Raw genomic sequence first — 16,425 nt, forward strand, 5'->3', positions numbered from 1 at the left:
ATGCGATGTACCCCGGTGATTTATACACGAGTAGGATTGCCTCATGTGTTACAGTTTACGCTCATGTCGGTTAAAAAATAACTACTCAATTAAAGTACAGCTCCTAAAAGTTGTACATAAGTATAGTAATAAGGTATTTATACTTTATTTTTCCCACCTGTGCCGGGCTGTGGAGATTTCCATCTTAAATGTTTCCCTTCAGGTTGGTTTTATATTCTGAGTGGGGGTAATACAGGCAGGTCTTCCCTCAGAGTGTGTTTGCTCCTGAGCCTGAATGTGGTCTTTGGACCGTTAATAACACCTTAATACTATTAGTGGTACCCGTCTGAGGACCCTGAGGAAGAGCACTGAAGCCGCTGCTTTTGTTGGGCTCCCATTTAGTTCTGTATATGATTTTTTAAATCTCTAATATATATATGAGTAATAATCCATGTTAAAATCAGTCACTACAATAGAATTGAATGGCCCTTTATTGTCATTGTACATGTACAACAGTATGGTGGCTACTCCATGCTGACTGAGCAGCAGTAAAAATCATAGAAATAGTAAATAAATCAGGAGTAAACAGGAAAGTAGTGTTAACAGTCCGAATGGCCCGGGGAAGAAGCTGTTAGTGAGTCTGGAGGAATAGTGACCCTCTGTGCAGCCTGTCTGACCCCTGAGTACCAAACACCAGGCAGGAGGAGAGCCTGAAGGCCAGCAGCAGCTCCTGCTCCAGGTTATTCTAAGTGCAGCCGCTGCTGGGCCTTCTTTACCAGGTGGTGGTGTTGTGGGTCCGGGTGAGCTTAGCGGGGTGGCCTCAAACAGAGCAAAAAAGACGTTGAGCTCCTCTGCGAGTTTGAGGCTGCTGTCAGGGGTTGGGGGACTCTGGCCTTTGTAGTTGATGAGGGTTTGCACACCTCTCCGCACCTGATGGGGGTTGCTGTCGGTGAGCAAGCCCCCTGTCTTCCTCCTGTACCTCCTCCCCAGGTTGGCTCTGGCAGTCGTGTATAAAGAACTGTCTCTCAGCCTTCGGCTGAGTTACGAGTTGTGATCAGAGCCTGGACTTCACTCGTCATGGGTTAGGAAAAACCTGGATGGTTTGGTGACTGTCACATTCTCTACAAGGCACTTACTGTAGAAAAGGACAGACTGAGTGAAGGTTTCCAGGTCCTGCAGTTCGAAGACGGATCAGTCTGTCAGATCAAGAGAACAACATCTGGCCTTGTTTTAATGACCCCGGTGCTTAGAGGAGTTTGTTTCCTGAGAGGGGGTGTATGCAGAGATAAGGAGCAGCGAGAGGGGGTCAGATTGTCCCATGTGGGGAGGAGCGTGGCTCTATTCCTGTACACATGGTCCAGTGTCCTGTCCCCGCTGCTAGGACAGTTAACATGCTGGTGGAATTTGCAGGGTAATGATTTCAAAAATGCCTTATTAAAGTCCCAGCAACAGCATGGATGTGCTCTGGGGTCTCTGCTTTCTGTTGATAGAAGTTGGAGGTGGATGAGACTTGAGCTAGCGTTGTAAACAATGGTAACTGTGGCTACCGTTAGCCCGTGAGGTAGATAAAAGCACCTGCACTGAATGGACTGAATGGAATCTCAGTGTGCAGTGACTGTCTGTGATTCCACTGTTGTTGTCCTGAAGCACATGAGCACAGAGCCCACCACCCCTTCCCTTACCAGAGTCTTTGTTGTGGTCCCGGAAACTCCTCTGTGGAATCAGGGATGTTTGGATGCATCCAGCATGCAGCTACAGTGAGTAGACAGCACTCAGGACAAAGCAGTTGTAGTAAATCTCTGATTGTAGCTCCTTTGTTGGCTACAGCCAACAAAGGAGCCACCCCTACCCATGAAGCCAGATAACACACACCAATGAGTTAAACTGCAGGAATGTCTTAAAGACATAAAGACCTGGATGGCCGCTAACTTTCTGCTTCTTCATTCAGATCAAACTGAGGTTATTGTACTCGGCCCTGAAAAGCTTAGAAATATGGTATCTAACCAGATTCTTACTCTGGATGGCATTACCTTGGCCTCCAGTAACACTGTGAGGAACCTTGGAGTCATTTTTGACCAGGACATGTCCTTCAACGCACATATTAAACAAATATGTAAGACTGCGTTCTTCCATTTGTGCATTTGTGTATTTATTACTTGTAAGCTTGACTACTGTCATTCATTATTATCGGAATGTCCTAAATATTGGCTTTTCTTCATTGGCTCTATAAAGCACCTTGAGGTGACTATTGTTGTGATTTGCTGCTAAAAAACTAAAACTGAATTGTAAAGATTAGAGCTGCTGCTCCTACTGAGAGAGTGTGCCGAAGTCTCCTGTGTGTTTCAAGTCCAGCTGGGAGGAGATCCCAGTGTGTCCAGGTAAAAACATGCATACAGACTGTCTTTTACTTCTTTCTGTAGCTGCTGCAGAAAGTGTTTGTTTCTTAAACTCTAAGTGTTTTATAGGATTCTGTCTGTTTGTTTCTTGGCCTGAAGCCCTTTCAGTCAATGCTAACATCCTTGTAGCCTTAAAATGGGCGTGTGGCAGCTTGCTTGGTTACGCTGTGTGTGTGCGCGCTCTGAGTGCACGTGCACGAGCATAAACGTGTGTATATTTCAAAATACTTCTCCTAATAAGGACAGGGGCTGAATCTTGAGTCTGATGCAGTTTGTTGAAGCTGAAAAACCTCAAATGTGTCACCTCAGAACGGTTCGGCTGATTTAGACACCGCTGACTGCGTTCGAGTGTGAGTGCTCGAAAAGGAAACTAAGCCTGTGTGTCCAACATGTCGGTACAGCTCCTTTCCTTTCTGCCCCAGGCTCAAGTCCACCGGTGCTGTCAGCCTGGTGTCATGATGAAACATAGAACTGTTCACACTCTACAGTCACCATGACTCAAACGTTTATTCCCCTTTTCTGCATTTATGTCTTTCATTGTATCACACTCCATGTCTTCATGTCCTTATAGCTCCATGTGTCCTTTGTCCACATGTCTGCTGTTTAAAAAACACAGTTTGAAAACAGAACAACACTAATCTGTTTTTGTCATTAGGACCTCTCCCTAACACACACATGCAGAGTGCTGCTGCTGATCAGATGGTGAAATTATGAAGCGCTAATCTCTCAGATTAATATTTGAAATTTACTTAATTATGTAAACACAGCTCTGTGCGTGTGTGTGTGTTTTTGTGCATGTGTGTGTGTGTGCCTGCGTCTGTGTTTGTGTGCGTGTTTGGAGCTGCTCAGTGCTGTCAGTCTCCTGCATGGTCTAGGAGATGTTGTCCAACAGGGATGACAGCTTAGCCACCATTCTCCTGTCACTCTCCACCTTCACTGGGTCCAGACTACAGCAGGGCAATATGGCCAAAAATATTTATCACAATATATATTTGAAAATTTGCGATAACGATATTACTGACGATATAATTGATGCGAGACAAAATACAATTCCACAACTTTACTAGCGCAAAAACCCATCCATTTATTTTCACTTAATCAAGCAGCTGTTTTTATGTGCATTAAAGCTATATAAAAATTGAACAGTGCAAATGGTAAATGGTAAATGGCCTGTATTTATATAGCGCTTTACTAGTCCCTAAGGACCCCAAAGCGCTTTACATATCCAGTCATCCACCCATTCACACACACATTCACACACTGGTGATGGCAAGCTACATTGTAGCCACAGCCACCCTGGGGCGCACTGACAGAGGCGAGGCTGCCGGACACTGGCGCCACCGGGCCCTCTGACCAAATGCAAATTCCTTGCTGAAGGTTTAACCAAAAGGCATTTCCAGTAGAAATGGGCTGACATATCCTGAGCATAACCATGTATAATATCCACCGAAGTTAAAAAGAGGTGCTTTGTGGAAGGGCCGATGGCGCGTCCACAAAGCAGCTCTTTCGATATGGCAACCTCGCTTCTGTCAGTCTGCCCCAGGGCAGCTGTGGCTACACCTGTAGCTGCCTCCACCAGTGTGTGAATGTGAGAGTGAATGAATAGTGGAATTGTAAAGTGCTTTGGGTGCCTAGAAAAGCGCTATATAAATGCAATCCATTATTATTATTATTATTATTATTATTATTAAACTGCAGTGTGCAAGAAGAAGAGCTGTACGTTTGAATTTTTTCAGAAATCTCTCAGTCAGAACATGCAATATCATGTTTAGGTAACTAGCAAAACTAGCGAGCTAACCACTAACTTCCTGCTAACTTCTAACTCCGTTAAATGTAATAAATCCTGTTTTCATGGATGCCTGGATGTTAAACTTAACTGTTACACCTGGTAAAGCAGCAACGCTGATCATTTTATTACAGATGAAAGAATTTAGACAGTTTTTAACTCTCAGTGATGCCGCAGTGTTCATTTGACTTTGGGACCTGAAGCATACAGAGTTTAGGACCCAGATTGCTTCCAGATTTACGAGCACCTTAGTCCGACAAATACGGCAATAACGACGGCCGCTTGCATGTTCTACAAAAAAATTTGCTTTGGTGTGTATCTGACGGACAAACACCAAACCAGTTCCACATCACTGAAGTTGCACCATTTTTACAAACCAGTTCTGGTTCATCTGTTTCATTAAATGATCCACTTTCCCCTTTCTCATTCTCCGTTGCCACCATGCTTTTTCGGCCATGTGCGTATGAAAACAAAGGCACTGCGCATGCGTGTTTTACTCATATTCTATCGCGATATTTTATTTTGTTATCGTTGCCCAACATTATACTGGTATTACCGGGAACGGTATGATATGGCCCAGCCCTAGTCCAGAGGGCATCCTAGAACAGAGCTGGACCTCCGGATCAGCCTGTTCAGTTCTCTTCCCCAGCACAGATGCTGCTGCCCTAGCAGACCGCACCTTAAAAGATGGCTGAGGCCACCACAGAGTCATAGAAGGTCTTCAGGAGTGGGCCCTTCACTCCAAACGACCTGAGTCTCCGCAGCAGGTACAGCCTGCTCTGCCCTTTCCTGTAGAGGGCGTCTGAGTTATGAGTCCAGTCCAGTTTATTGTTCAGATGAACACCAAGCTACCTGTAGCTGTCCACAGCCTTGATGTCCATACCTTGGATGTTCAGTGGTTGCAGTGGAGGATGTTTGTGCCTGCAGAAGTCTACCACCAGCTCCTTGGTTTTATTAGTGTTGATCTGGAGGCAGTTCAGCTTGCACCAGTCCACAAAGTCTTGGGTCAGTTCTCTGTACTCCCTGTCGTCCTCATCAGTGATGAGGCCGACTATTGCAGAGTCATCAGAGAACTTGTGCAGGAAGCACTGGGTGGAGTTGTGGGAGACGTCTGCAGTGTAGAAGAGGAACGGAGCCAGAACCGTTCCCTGTGGGGCCTGTACTGCAGACGACCCTCTCCGACACACAGCCCTGAGTTCTCACATACTGTGGTCGGTCAGTGAGGTAGCCCAAAATCCAGGTAGTGAGGTGATGCTCCACTCCTGAGTTCTCCAGGTTGTCCTTCAGGACTGTGGGAAGAATGGTGTTAAAGGCACTGGAGAAATCAAAGAACATGATTCTCAGAGTGCTCCCAGCGGTCTCCAGGTGAGAGAGGGAAGGATGCACGAGGTGAATGACAGCATCGTCCGCTCCAATGCCTGGTAGGCAGACTGAAGTGGGTCCAGTATTGGAGAAATCCGATCGTTCAGACCCACAGAAATGATTTAAATCATCATGTCAGTAAACTGTCATGAATGTTACTGCAGCTGTGATTCTCCTCCAGATTATCTCAGAGTAATGCGAATTTCCATTCCATCCATCTCCAGATGCTCATCCAAACGGGAGCCTCCAGCCCCCCCCCCCCCCCCCCCCCCCCCGCGAGGGGAGAGGCGGGGGCAGGTGGCTTTTCTGTCTAACACAGAGAGACAGATAATCATTCACACTAACACCTCGAGCTGAATCACAGAGTAACCCTAACATGCATGTTGAACCGTGGGAGCCCAAAGTGGCACAGAAAAAACCCACAGTCACTTTTAACTTTTATTTTGGGGGAAGAAAAACTCTAAAGCAGAGATATTCTTCAACTGTGAGAAATAAAAACATGACTCACACACACACAAGTGTGTGTCACATGTTGGGTCTCTTTCACTTCCTCTTGCTCTTCCTCTCTTCTATTCACGCCCTTTATTTTGTAAAACCCTGGTTTCTGTTTCCTCTTTTGTTTTTGTCTCTCCTCCTTTTTGATGTTACTTTGACTCTTTCCTGCTTTTTTCTCTCTTTCTCCCAAACAGTGAGTGTATTTCTCTTCCTCTAATCAGCGTGTCTTTTTCCCGTCTCTCATATTGTGGTTCTGATTTTTGATTTTTACTTGTTCAGTGTTGTTTCAGCTGCCTGCAGCCTTCAGTCACTGAAGGCTGCAGGCACCAACTTTTTATTGTTGGTGTCGGACTCACAGTAATAATGAATGACCAGTCGTGCATCTGTTTCGGTGCATGCAGTGAATACACATTTGTTTACTGCATAATAGATTTATGAAGTAGGAAACATCCTCGATCTTTCCCGATCATCCCACTCAAATATTTCAGATTTAGGACTGGCTGTGCAAAACAGCCAGAACGATTTAACCTGAGCAGAGCTGGGAGGATGCTTCATAAGGCCAAACAACCAGTGTAGTTCACTTCCTGTCAGCTCTGTGAGGATCTTCAGGAACAGTTTTCCAGGCTCCTTGAAGGACATTCAAAGCTCTTCTTTGGATGTTTTGTTCCCTGTCAGGATGATCCCACGCTGCTTCAGTCATGCTGAGGTCTGGCTCTGTTCCCCCGTGTGTTTCTATCCAGCTGTGCCTTCACTGTGGTTGGATCATTGTCATGCTGAAACATGAAGCTGATGTTTCCAGATGCTGCTGCACGGTGGATCACACTCATCAGTTTATCAAAGATCCATCTCTCCATCAGACCTGTTCCTCTGATTTCTGAGTTCTTGTGCAATTTCCATACCTCAGCCTTTCCTTGTGTTTCCCTTCATTATGGCTTCCTGATGCTGCCCTTCCACTCAGACCATTTCTGATGAGGTTTCAGTGGAAAGTAGATGATCATCGCTCAGTGTCCTGTGTCAGGTCTTTGCTGGACTTGTTCTTCTTTCTTCAGTTTTCACCTTCCCTGCTGTTTGGGAGTCACCTTTGGTGCAAAAACACTATTTTATTTCAGACTTTGTCATCGTTGGTATTTTTCACAGATTCGACTAAAGAAACCAGCTGCTGGTAACAAAAAGTCAAAGTCTTTGCTAAGGTGTCTGCTGTGTACATCCTTGAGTTAGAAGACTTTTTATGCTTTAGTGCTTCATACGTCAGAGTTCAGGGGTTAAAAACACTCCCGTGAAAAGGGTCAGGTACAGGGACTGAACAAAAACAAAAAAAGCAGCCGATGTCCAAAGAAGAAGAGCTTCAGAAAGCTGGAGAACTGTTGCTCAAAAGCACTTTTTTTTTTTTTTTTTTTTTTTTTTTTTTGTCTGTCCCGTTTGGCTCTTTTGCATCAGAATTGTTGTCTAAAGGCAAAGAAAGATGCCCAACGGATTTACTTTACCAAATTGACCATCCCAGCCTTGCCGTAATGGTCCATTTGATTCACCTTTTATTGTTTATTTTATTTTCACTTACTGAATACGGGACAGACTTGACTGGGGGAAAGAAGGGGAGAAAGAAAGAGGGAAAGAGAAACAGCTGAGAAGAGGGACGGGGGAGAAGGGCAAAAAACAAAAACCAACAGAACGGGCAGAGAAAAAAAAATGCATATATCAATCACCTGGATCACCTGCTGAGAAAGAAAGAAGAAAACAAGCAGAAGAGAACAAGAGTAATAGAATAAACAACATCACAATGATATATGGGAATATGACAGTAAATACTAAATATTAAACATTATTGTGCAGCACATAAGATCAACAGAACACAGTGTGCTTTGAGGTAGGAGCCAAAAAGGGTGTAGTTTGTGGGTGTGATCACCCGTGTGTACACCTGTGAGCATGGACGCACTTGTTTTTTGTTTTTTAAAAGGTTCCTTCATGTAATGATCTGCTAGAGGGTGTGGGGGGGCCACAGCCCCGTCCTCCAGGGCATGAAGCAGGTATGGAGGAGATCAAAACTCCAGACATCCAGAGGCCCCCAGAACACAAGAGACCAAGGAAGACCAACAGAGGGGCAGCCGCGCCACTGTCCCAGAAAGAGCTGAGGAGAGTCCCAGATGAGGACTCACTCAGCAGCCGCGGAGCAGAAGCCAGGGGGGGTTGCAGTGACGCGCCCGTGAGCTCCGCCGGCAGCCAGCCGTGCCTGAGTGACCGAGCCCCAGGCCGAGAGGCCGGGGGCACCCCACCTCCGAAGTGGCCCGAGCGAGCCCCAGGCTCCAGGCCCCGATAAGCGGCCGCCAAGGAGTGAGCCGGTGTGTACCTGGACGCCCATCCCCAGACGCCCATCCCCAAATGACAACAGTCCCCACAAGGCGCTTTATATTGTAAGGCAGACCCTACAGTAACACATACTGAGAAAAAAACAACAATCATATGACCCCCTATGAGCAAGCACTTTGGTGACAGTGGGAAGGAAAAACTCTGCCTCCCATTCCAATTTTAAATACTCTAGGAACAACAAGTAGGCCTGCAGAGCGAGAGCGAAGTGCTCTAATAGGGTGATATGGTACTACAAGGTCATTAAGATAAGATGGGGCCTGATTATTTAAGACCTTGTATGTGAGGAGCAGGATTTTGAATTCAATTCTGGATTTAACATGAAGCCAATGAAGGGAAGGCAAAACAGGAGAAATATACTCTCTCTTTCTAGTCCCTGTCCGGACCAGTGTTGCCAACTTAGCGACTTTGTCACTATATTTAGCGAGTTTTCAGACCCCTTAGCGACCTTTTTTCTAAAAAAAAGTCGCTAAAAAAAGACGTGAAAGCCCATATTGCTTTTACTCTCAACAAGCAGCGGGTGCTGTAACGCAGTCAGTTCTTCTTTTACTCTTTTACTCTTATGCTGTTTTGTGGATCACAAGGTTTAAAACTACTTATAAACACACACACACAAAGTAACTCCACCAGAGTGCCTATTTCGGGTCACTTTTGCCAGTCCAAGCCCGGGTAAAGGAGCAGGATTGGAAATGTGACATTAAACAAAACAATAATTGCTAAAAGAAATTTAATTTGTAGTTCTAAATAAACTCTAAATGCATTTAGGACGTTTTTTACTCACTTTATGTCTCTTCCACGATGTTATTTGTCTCTCCAACAACATAGGGTACAATTAGATTAGTATGATCAATTATGCAAATTAGGCGATGACATCATTTAGCGACTTCTAGCAACTTTTAGGACAACCAATAGCGATTTTCCTTACTGAGGAGTTGGCAACACTGGTCAGGACTCTTGCTGCAGCATTTTGGATTAGCTGAAGGCTTTTCAGGGAGTTTTTAGGACTTCCTGATAATAATGAATTACAGTCGTCCAGCCTGGAAGTAATAAATGCATGAACTAGTTTTTCAGCGTCACACTGAGACAGGATATTTCTAATTTTAGAGATGTTGCGCAAATGGAAGAACGCAGTCTTACATATTTGTTTAATATGTGCGTTGAAGGACATGTCCTGGTCAAAAATGACTCCAAGGTTCCTCACAGTGTTACTGGAGGCCAAGGTAATGCCATCCAGAGTAAGAATCTGGTTAGATACCATATTTCTAAGATTTTCACGGTCGAGTACAATAACCTCAGTTTGATCTGAATTAAGAAGCAGAAAGTTAGCGGCCATCCAGGTCTTTATGTCTTTAAGACACTCCTGCAGTTTAACTAATTGGTGTGTGTTATCTGGCTTCATGGACAGATAGAGCTGGGTGTCATCTGCATAGCAGTGTAAATGTATGCTATGTCTTCTAATGATGCTGCCTAAGGGAAGCATGTATAATGTAAACAGAATTGGTCCTAGCACTGAACCCTGTGGAACTCCATAATTAACCTCAGTGTGTGAAGAGGACTCTCCATTTACATGCACAAACTGGAGTCTATTAGATAGATATGATACAAACCACTGCAGTGCAGTACCTGTAATACCTACAGCATGTTCTAATCGCTCTAATAGGATATTATGGTCAACAGTATCGAACGCTGCACTGAGGTCTAGCAGGACAAGCACAGAGATGAGTCCACTGTCAGAGGCCATAAGAAGATCATTTGTAACCTTCACTAAAGCTGTTTCTGTGCTGTGATGAGCTCTGAAACCTGACTGAAACTCTTCAAATGAACCATTCCTCTGCAGATGATCTGTTAACAGTTTGACAACTACTCTTTCAAGGATGTTTGATATGAAAGGAAGGTTGGAGATTGGCCTATAATTAGCTAAGACTGCTGGGTCTAGAGATGCTTTTTGAGTAAAGGTTTAACTACAGCCAGCTTGAAGGCCTGTAGTACATAGCTGATTATTAGAGATAGGCTGATCATATTTAAGATCGAAGAATTAATTAATGGCAGGACTTCTTTGAGCAGTTTTGTAGGAATGGGGTCTAAAAGACATGTTGATGGTTTGGAGGAAGTAATTATTGAAGTTAACTCAGAAAGATCAATTGGAGAAAAAGAGTCTAGCTTAACATCAATGGTACTAAGAGTAGCTGTAGATAATATTACATCTGTGGGATGATTATTGGTAATTTTTTCCTCTAATGATTACAATTTTATTTGTGAAGAAGTTCATGAAGTTTCTATGCCATATGTTAAAACAAGATCTAGAGTGTGATTAAAGTGGTGGGTGGGTTCTTTTACATATTTAGCATCTACATGGATGTTAAAATCACCCACAATAATTATTTTATCTGAGCTCAGAACTAAATCAGATAAAAAGTCTGAGAAATCAGACAGAAACTCTGTGTAAGGCCCAGGTGGACAATAGATGATAACAAGTAAGACTGGTTTCTGACTTTCACAGCTGGGGTGGACAATGTTAAGCATCAGGCTTTCAAATGAATTAAAAGTCTGTCTGGGTCTTTGGTTGATTAATAGGCTGGTGTGAAAAATTGCTGCCACACCTCTCCCTCGGCCTGTGCTTCGAGGTTTCTGGTAGTTAGAATGACTCGGGGGTGTTGATTCATTTAAACTAACATAATCATCCTGCTGCAACCAGGTTTCTGTAAGGCAGAGTAAATCGATTTGTTGATCAATTATTAAGTCATGTACTAACAGAGACTTGGAGGAGAGAGACCTAATATTTAATAATCCACATTTCACTGTTTTACTCTTTGGTTCAGATGTGGATACTTTATTGTTCTTTCTTTGTAATTGTTTATGTTTAAGTTGTTTGTTGCTGGTTTTTAGTTTGTTTTTTGTCTGTTTGGGAGCTGACACAGTCTCTATGGAGATGGGTTTTTGGGGGGGGGTAGCAGGAGGAGAGAAGCTGCAGAGAGGCGTGTAAGACTGCAACTCTGCTTCCTGGTCCCAACTCTGGATAGTCATATTTTGGGAGGTTTAATGAATTTGTCCATATTTCTAGAAATGAGAGCTGCTCCATCCAAAGTGGGATGGATGCCGTCTCTCCTAACAAGACCAGGTTTCCTCCAGAAGGTTTGCCAATTATCTATGAAGCCCACATTGTTTCTGGGACACCACTCAGACAGCCAGCAATTTAAGGAGAACATGCGGCTAAACATATCACTCCTGATCTGATTGGGGAGGGGACCAGAGAAAACTACAGAGTCCGACATTGTTTTGGCAAAGTTGCACACCGATTCAATATTGATTTTAGTGACCTCCGATTGGCGTAACCGGGTGTCATTACTGCCAACGTGAATTATGATTTTACTGTATTTACGTTTACCCTTAGCCAGCAGTTTTAAATTTCCCTCAATGTCGTCTGCTCTGCCCCCTGGAAGACAATTGACTATGGTTGCCGGTGTCTCTAGCTTCACATGTCTGAGAACAGAATCACCAATTACCAGAGTTTGACCCCCGGCGTGTGTGTCGCCGAGTGGGGAAAAACGGTTAGACACATGAACGGGTTGGTGGTGTACCTGGGGCTTCTGTTTAGGACTATGCTTCCTCCTCACCGTGACCCAGCCGCCCTCTTTCCCCAGCTGCTTGGGATCTGCCGGGGAACAGCTAGCGGGGCCTACGCTATCTTCGGCTGCACCAGCTACAGGGGCCTGGCTAGCTACGGGTGAATGAAGGGTGCGAAGCTGAGTCTCCAATTCAGTAATCCTGGCCTCCAGAGCTGCAAATATGCTACATTTGTTACAGATTTCATTACTGCTAAAGGAGGCTGAGGAGTAACCAAACATCTGACACAATGAGCAGGAAAGTGAAGGGGGGACAGGTGAAGTAGCCGTGGTGCTAACGAGTCGGCTGCGAGCTAAGCTAAGCTATTGAAACAGTAAAGACACAGTGAGTGAATACTTTGGCTATAAATTAGGGAGTGAGTGCACAGAGAGTGTGCTTCGGATGAAGCATGTGAAGATTATACTATGAAAGAAGAAGGTATCTAAGTTTTTAATTAAATTGCTAAGCAGGTAAGCTACTCAAAAACATCACTGTGTTTGAGCAGTAACAGGAAGTGATACTCTACCGCAGAGAGCGCGAACACCAATTGTTAATATCGGCGCAATATGGTGCAAATGGAAAAGAATGTGTCACTGTTTGTTTACAGGTGCAAGCTCGCTGTCATTACTGTAAACAAAGGTTATTGGGAAGGGAGATTTTAAGCTCAAGTTTCGTCCTGTGACCTGAGCAGGAAGCAGCGTCATTTCTCTGAGTCGTCACATCCTGACTGAGCCCAAGATCATCAGCTGAAGCAGCTTTAAACTCAAACGGTTAACTGTCTCTTCCCAGCTTTTTCAAGTGGTCTCAGTCACTATAGTACCTGTGCAGGTAGGCCAAACCGAGTGCGTTCTAATAGACCAATATGCTTAGGAAGGTATCGAACTGAGACATGTGACAGGAAGTATCTGGTGTTCCAGTTATCCAAATACTAAGGAAAGGAGCTTCAGTACTTCCTTTAGCATAGGGTACTTGCTAATATTACTGTGTTATTGTGCCACATGCGTTTATGCATTCATGGCTTCTGTGGGTGGGGCTAACTTGTACTGACTGAGTGTGAGCTCTGAGTGTCAGGACAAGGCCAAAGACTGAGCATCCAAGTGCAGATCATGCTTTCCTTCTGATAATAAACAGTCCGGGTAGCAACTATCACAAACACAACAGCCATGACTTTTTTCTCTTAGATTTTGTTCAATTTGCAGTAAATTGTGTGTCACAGAGTTTTTAATTCACAGTTGGGCGACTGAGTGAAATATTATCCTCCTGAAAGTGAAACTCTTGGAAATACGTTTGCGAGTGTTTACGAGTGTCTTCATGCGGCTGCAGACGTTGAATGTTCCTTCTTCTGTAAAACTCCAGCCTTTGTAATGAAGGATAGTTTTGTTGTGAAGCACAAATTAATGTAATAATAATAATAATAATAATGGATTGCATTTATAACTTATGTCTAAAAATGTATCATTTCATACATCTGTTAAAACACTCGACTCCAGATACATGACGCGCAGCTAGAAACACTTCCCGCAAGACGAGCTTCCCGAGATTCACAGAATTTACAGAAAATGTTACATTTATGTGATTTATATCGTTATCGGGATGATAGAATTCTTATATCGGGATATGAGATTTTGGTCATATCGCACAGCCCTAACAGTTACCGTTTAAAAAAGGTGGTATTCAAATTACAGTTACTTTGTTTAAATAAAGGGATTACACAGCGGTTTCATATATTAGGCTGTCCCCTCTCTGTTTTTGGTATTTACACGCTGGTGGAAACCCAAGGAAAACACACATTAAGAGGCTCAAATGTCTGTGTCTCAATCTCGCGTCTCATAATGACATGAAGAAATATTTTTAAAAATGTTTAATATGAAGGCAATAGGCAGAGTGTTACATGTAGGGCTGCCACGATTACGTCGACTATCAAAATCGTCGACGACTAATTTAATAGTCGACGCGTCATTTGAAGCTTTGCAAGATCCCAAAAGACGCAGGAATAAGTAGTAGGATTTAAGAGTGTAATAACGGACTGAAACAGAAGATGCCAGCACTGCATGTACAAGGATGCCAGCTGCCGTTAAACCCCGAAGAAGAAGACTGTGTCCCAGAATTCATAGCGCAGCCCAGCTCAGTTGTCAACAATGGCGGCAGCTAGTTAGTTTTAATATTACTCTTATTATTCTTTCTGGGTCACAAAATAAACTTTTAACATATTTTCAGGCGAGAATGTAGCTGTGGAAACCTCAAATATCTGCTCAGTTTATCAAGACACCGCATATTTTCAAAAGCGCTCCGACGTTTTATTTGTTTCTGAGTAAATCGGTTTGGCTGAGATTAAAGTTATAGTTTTTACACAGCTGAATAAACGTCAAGCAGACAACTGATCATCAGAAGTGTGAGATGCTCAAGAATTTACTCCGGTGAGTTTATTAAACTCCACCGAAACAATCTGCAAATTTCATTTAAATTTAATAAACTATCATCTTGTCTTTATTTTTAGTTAGCACATACCTGAAACACTGAAAGCTGTAAGCTAATGATAGTTATATAAGAGCAGCTGCTGCTGGTGCAATAAGCTGTACGTTTTACGTTCAATGGATGCATGATCTGATTAGTCAACTATCAAAATAATCGTTTGTGGCAGCCCTAGTTACAGGCATTGCCCTAAAGCATGCAGCCTGATGGGCAGTGTAGTCCGTGCTGCAGGGAGAATGGACTGCCATACCCATTATGTGTCTGTGAGCGAGGAGGGAAAAAAAGGAAACGTACGAGCTGTCACGGAGCAGAAACGGGAGCTGGAAGCATGTAAATATAATAATAACCACTGCAGCCAAGAAAATGGTAAAATGGTAAATGGCCTGTATTTATATAGCGCCTTACTAGTCCCTAAGGACCCCAAAGCGCTTTACATATCCAGTCATCCACCCATTCACACACACATTCACACACTGGTGATGGCAAGCTACATTGTAACCACAGCCACCCTGGGGCGCACTGACAGAGGCGAGGCTGCCGGACACTGGCGCCACCGGGCCCTCTGACCACCACCAGTAGGCAACAGGTGAAGTGTCTTGCCCAAGGACACAGAAGAGAGCCTGATGAGCCCAGCTGTAAGTAAGCTGTTAAGACTCAACTGTACGCTGTGTTCGTGTTTTCCTCTGAAACAATAAGCTCCGTTGGAGCAGCCTTTCAACGCCTCTCTCTGTCTCTCGCTAGCAAAGTTGACCCAGACAACAAAGTAAAGCTATTTTTCAGCTAGGAGCCCGACACGAACCTGACGTATTAGCCAGAGGTCCCTTTACTACGGTTCGGAGCCGCGGACCTGTTTTATATACGCGCCAAATAGTTTTCTACACGAGATCGCTGCAAAAAGTGTAGCCTTACCTAATGTCCACCTACTGTTACTCATTTATATTAAGATTTTTACATCTAGTTGGTATTGGTATGGCGAGTAACCTTCAGTAATAAATCACCCAGCAATACATTCATGTAGTTGGAAAAAGCATGATAATATATTAAGTAATCCAAAGTATTCAGAATAGTTACTCTCATTGAGTCGCATAACGGAATACGTTACAAAATACATTTTGGGGCATGTAATCTGTAATGGAATACATTTTAAAAGTAACCTTCCCAACACTGATCACCCTGAGTATGTATCTGTACAGTACACAGGTCCGATTCCGGCCGAGCGAGGGGCGGAGCTCACCATGGGCGGAGGTCGCAGCGAGACCTCTGCACTGACCGGGACGGGAGGGGGGCGGGGCACGGCCACTACCCAAAATTCCCAGCGGCCCAACGCCTGCTGCTTCTGCTGGTGCTGCTGCTGCAGCTGTTCATGGTGAGACACACCTGCCTTACCTGGTCAGTGCTGCCCTTAACCTCATCGTGTGTGGCTGTGCTGTTTGTGCGAGTTTGTGTGTGTGCGCGTTTCCTGTCTGAAGGCTGTTTTATCATGTCAGTCTCACTGTCAGGAATGAAGAGGAGAGGCAGAGGTGGAGGAGGAGGAAGAAGATACCGGACACAAAGATGGAAACCATTCCAAACTGTGAAGCTTGGTGAGTCACTGCAGTCGATCGTTCTCTGCTCGACCTCAAAAACATGAAAAACACAACTTTTTCCGCACTGCAGAAAAATGCCACCAGGGGGCAGTATGACCTCAGCTGAGCTCAGCGAGCCGTGAAACATGTTGATGGGAGTAGTACGCAGTTTGGGAATAAGCTGAGCCTGAGTGTGAGTTTTATTTACCTGCAAAGGAAACGTGTTCAAACACAGATGTGGTCTGACTGTGCCTACATCAGTTTATCCTGCATTAACGGCTCTAGGATCTTTACAGACTCTCAGTGTTTAGCCTCACAACTGCAATTAAGTCAGAAATATCCAAATATTCGTACGTTCAATTTTATATCAGCTAACTGCAGACCAGGAACATACACAAATGAACAG

At 44.2% G+C, this 16,425-nt stretch overlaps 1 protein-coding gene across 6 annotated transcripts in view; it reads left to right on the forward strand.

Annotated features, from left to right (window-relative positions):
- The window catches only part of LOC146551388 (regulator of G protein signaling 17-like), a 45,230-nt gene that overhangs the window by 21,461 nt on the left and 7,344 nt on the right, over positions 1-16,425 (forward strand). For 3 of the 6 annotated variants that reach the window (XM_085261216.1, XM_085261221.1, XM_085261222.1), the window contains 2 exons: positions 15,648-15,820; positions 15,942-16,037. In XM_085261216.1, the coding sequence (XP_085117342.1) occupies positions 15,648-15,820; positions 15,942-16,037 (269 nt within the window). Of the gene's footprint in view, positions 1-15,647; positions 15,844-15,941; positions 16,038-16,425 lie in introns of all 6 variants that reach the window. The other 3 variants (XM_085261217.1, XM_085261218.1, XM_085261219.1) reach the window with 2 other exon arrangements.

The sequence above is a fragment of the Mchenga conophoros genome, linkage group LG20 (genome assembly GCF_057382185.1).
Source record: "Mchenga conophoros isolate Kocher_MC1m ecotype Shallow Benthic linkage group LG20, M_conophoros_male_GT1.1, whole genome shotgun sequence".
NCBI lineage: Eukaryota > Metazoa > Chordata > Actinopteri > Cichliformes > Cichlidae > Mchenga > Mchenga conophoros.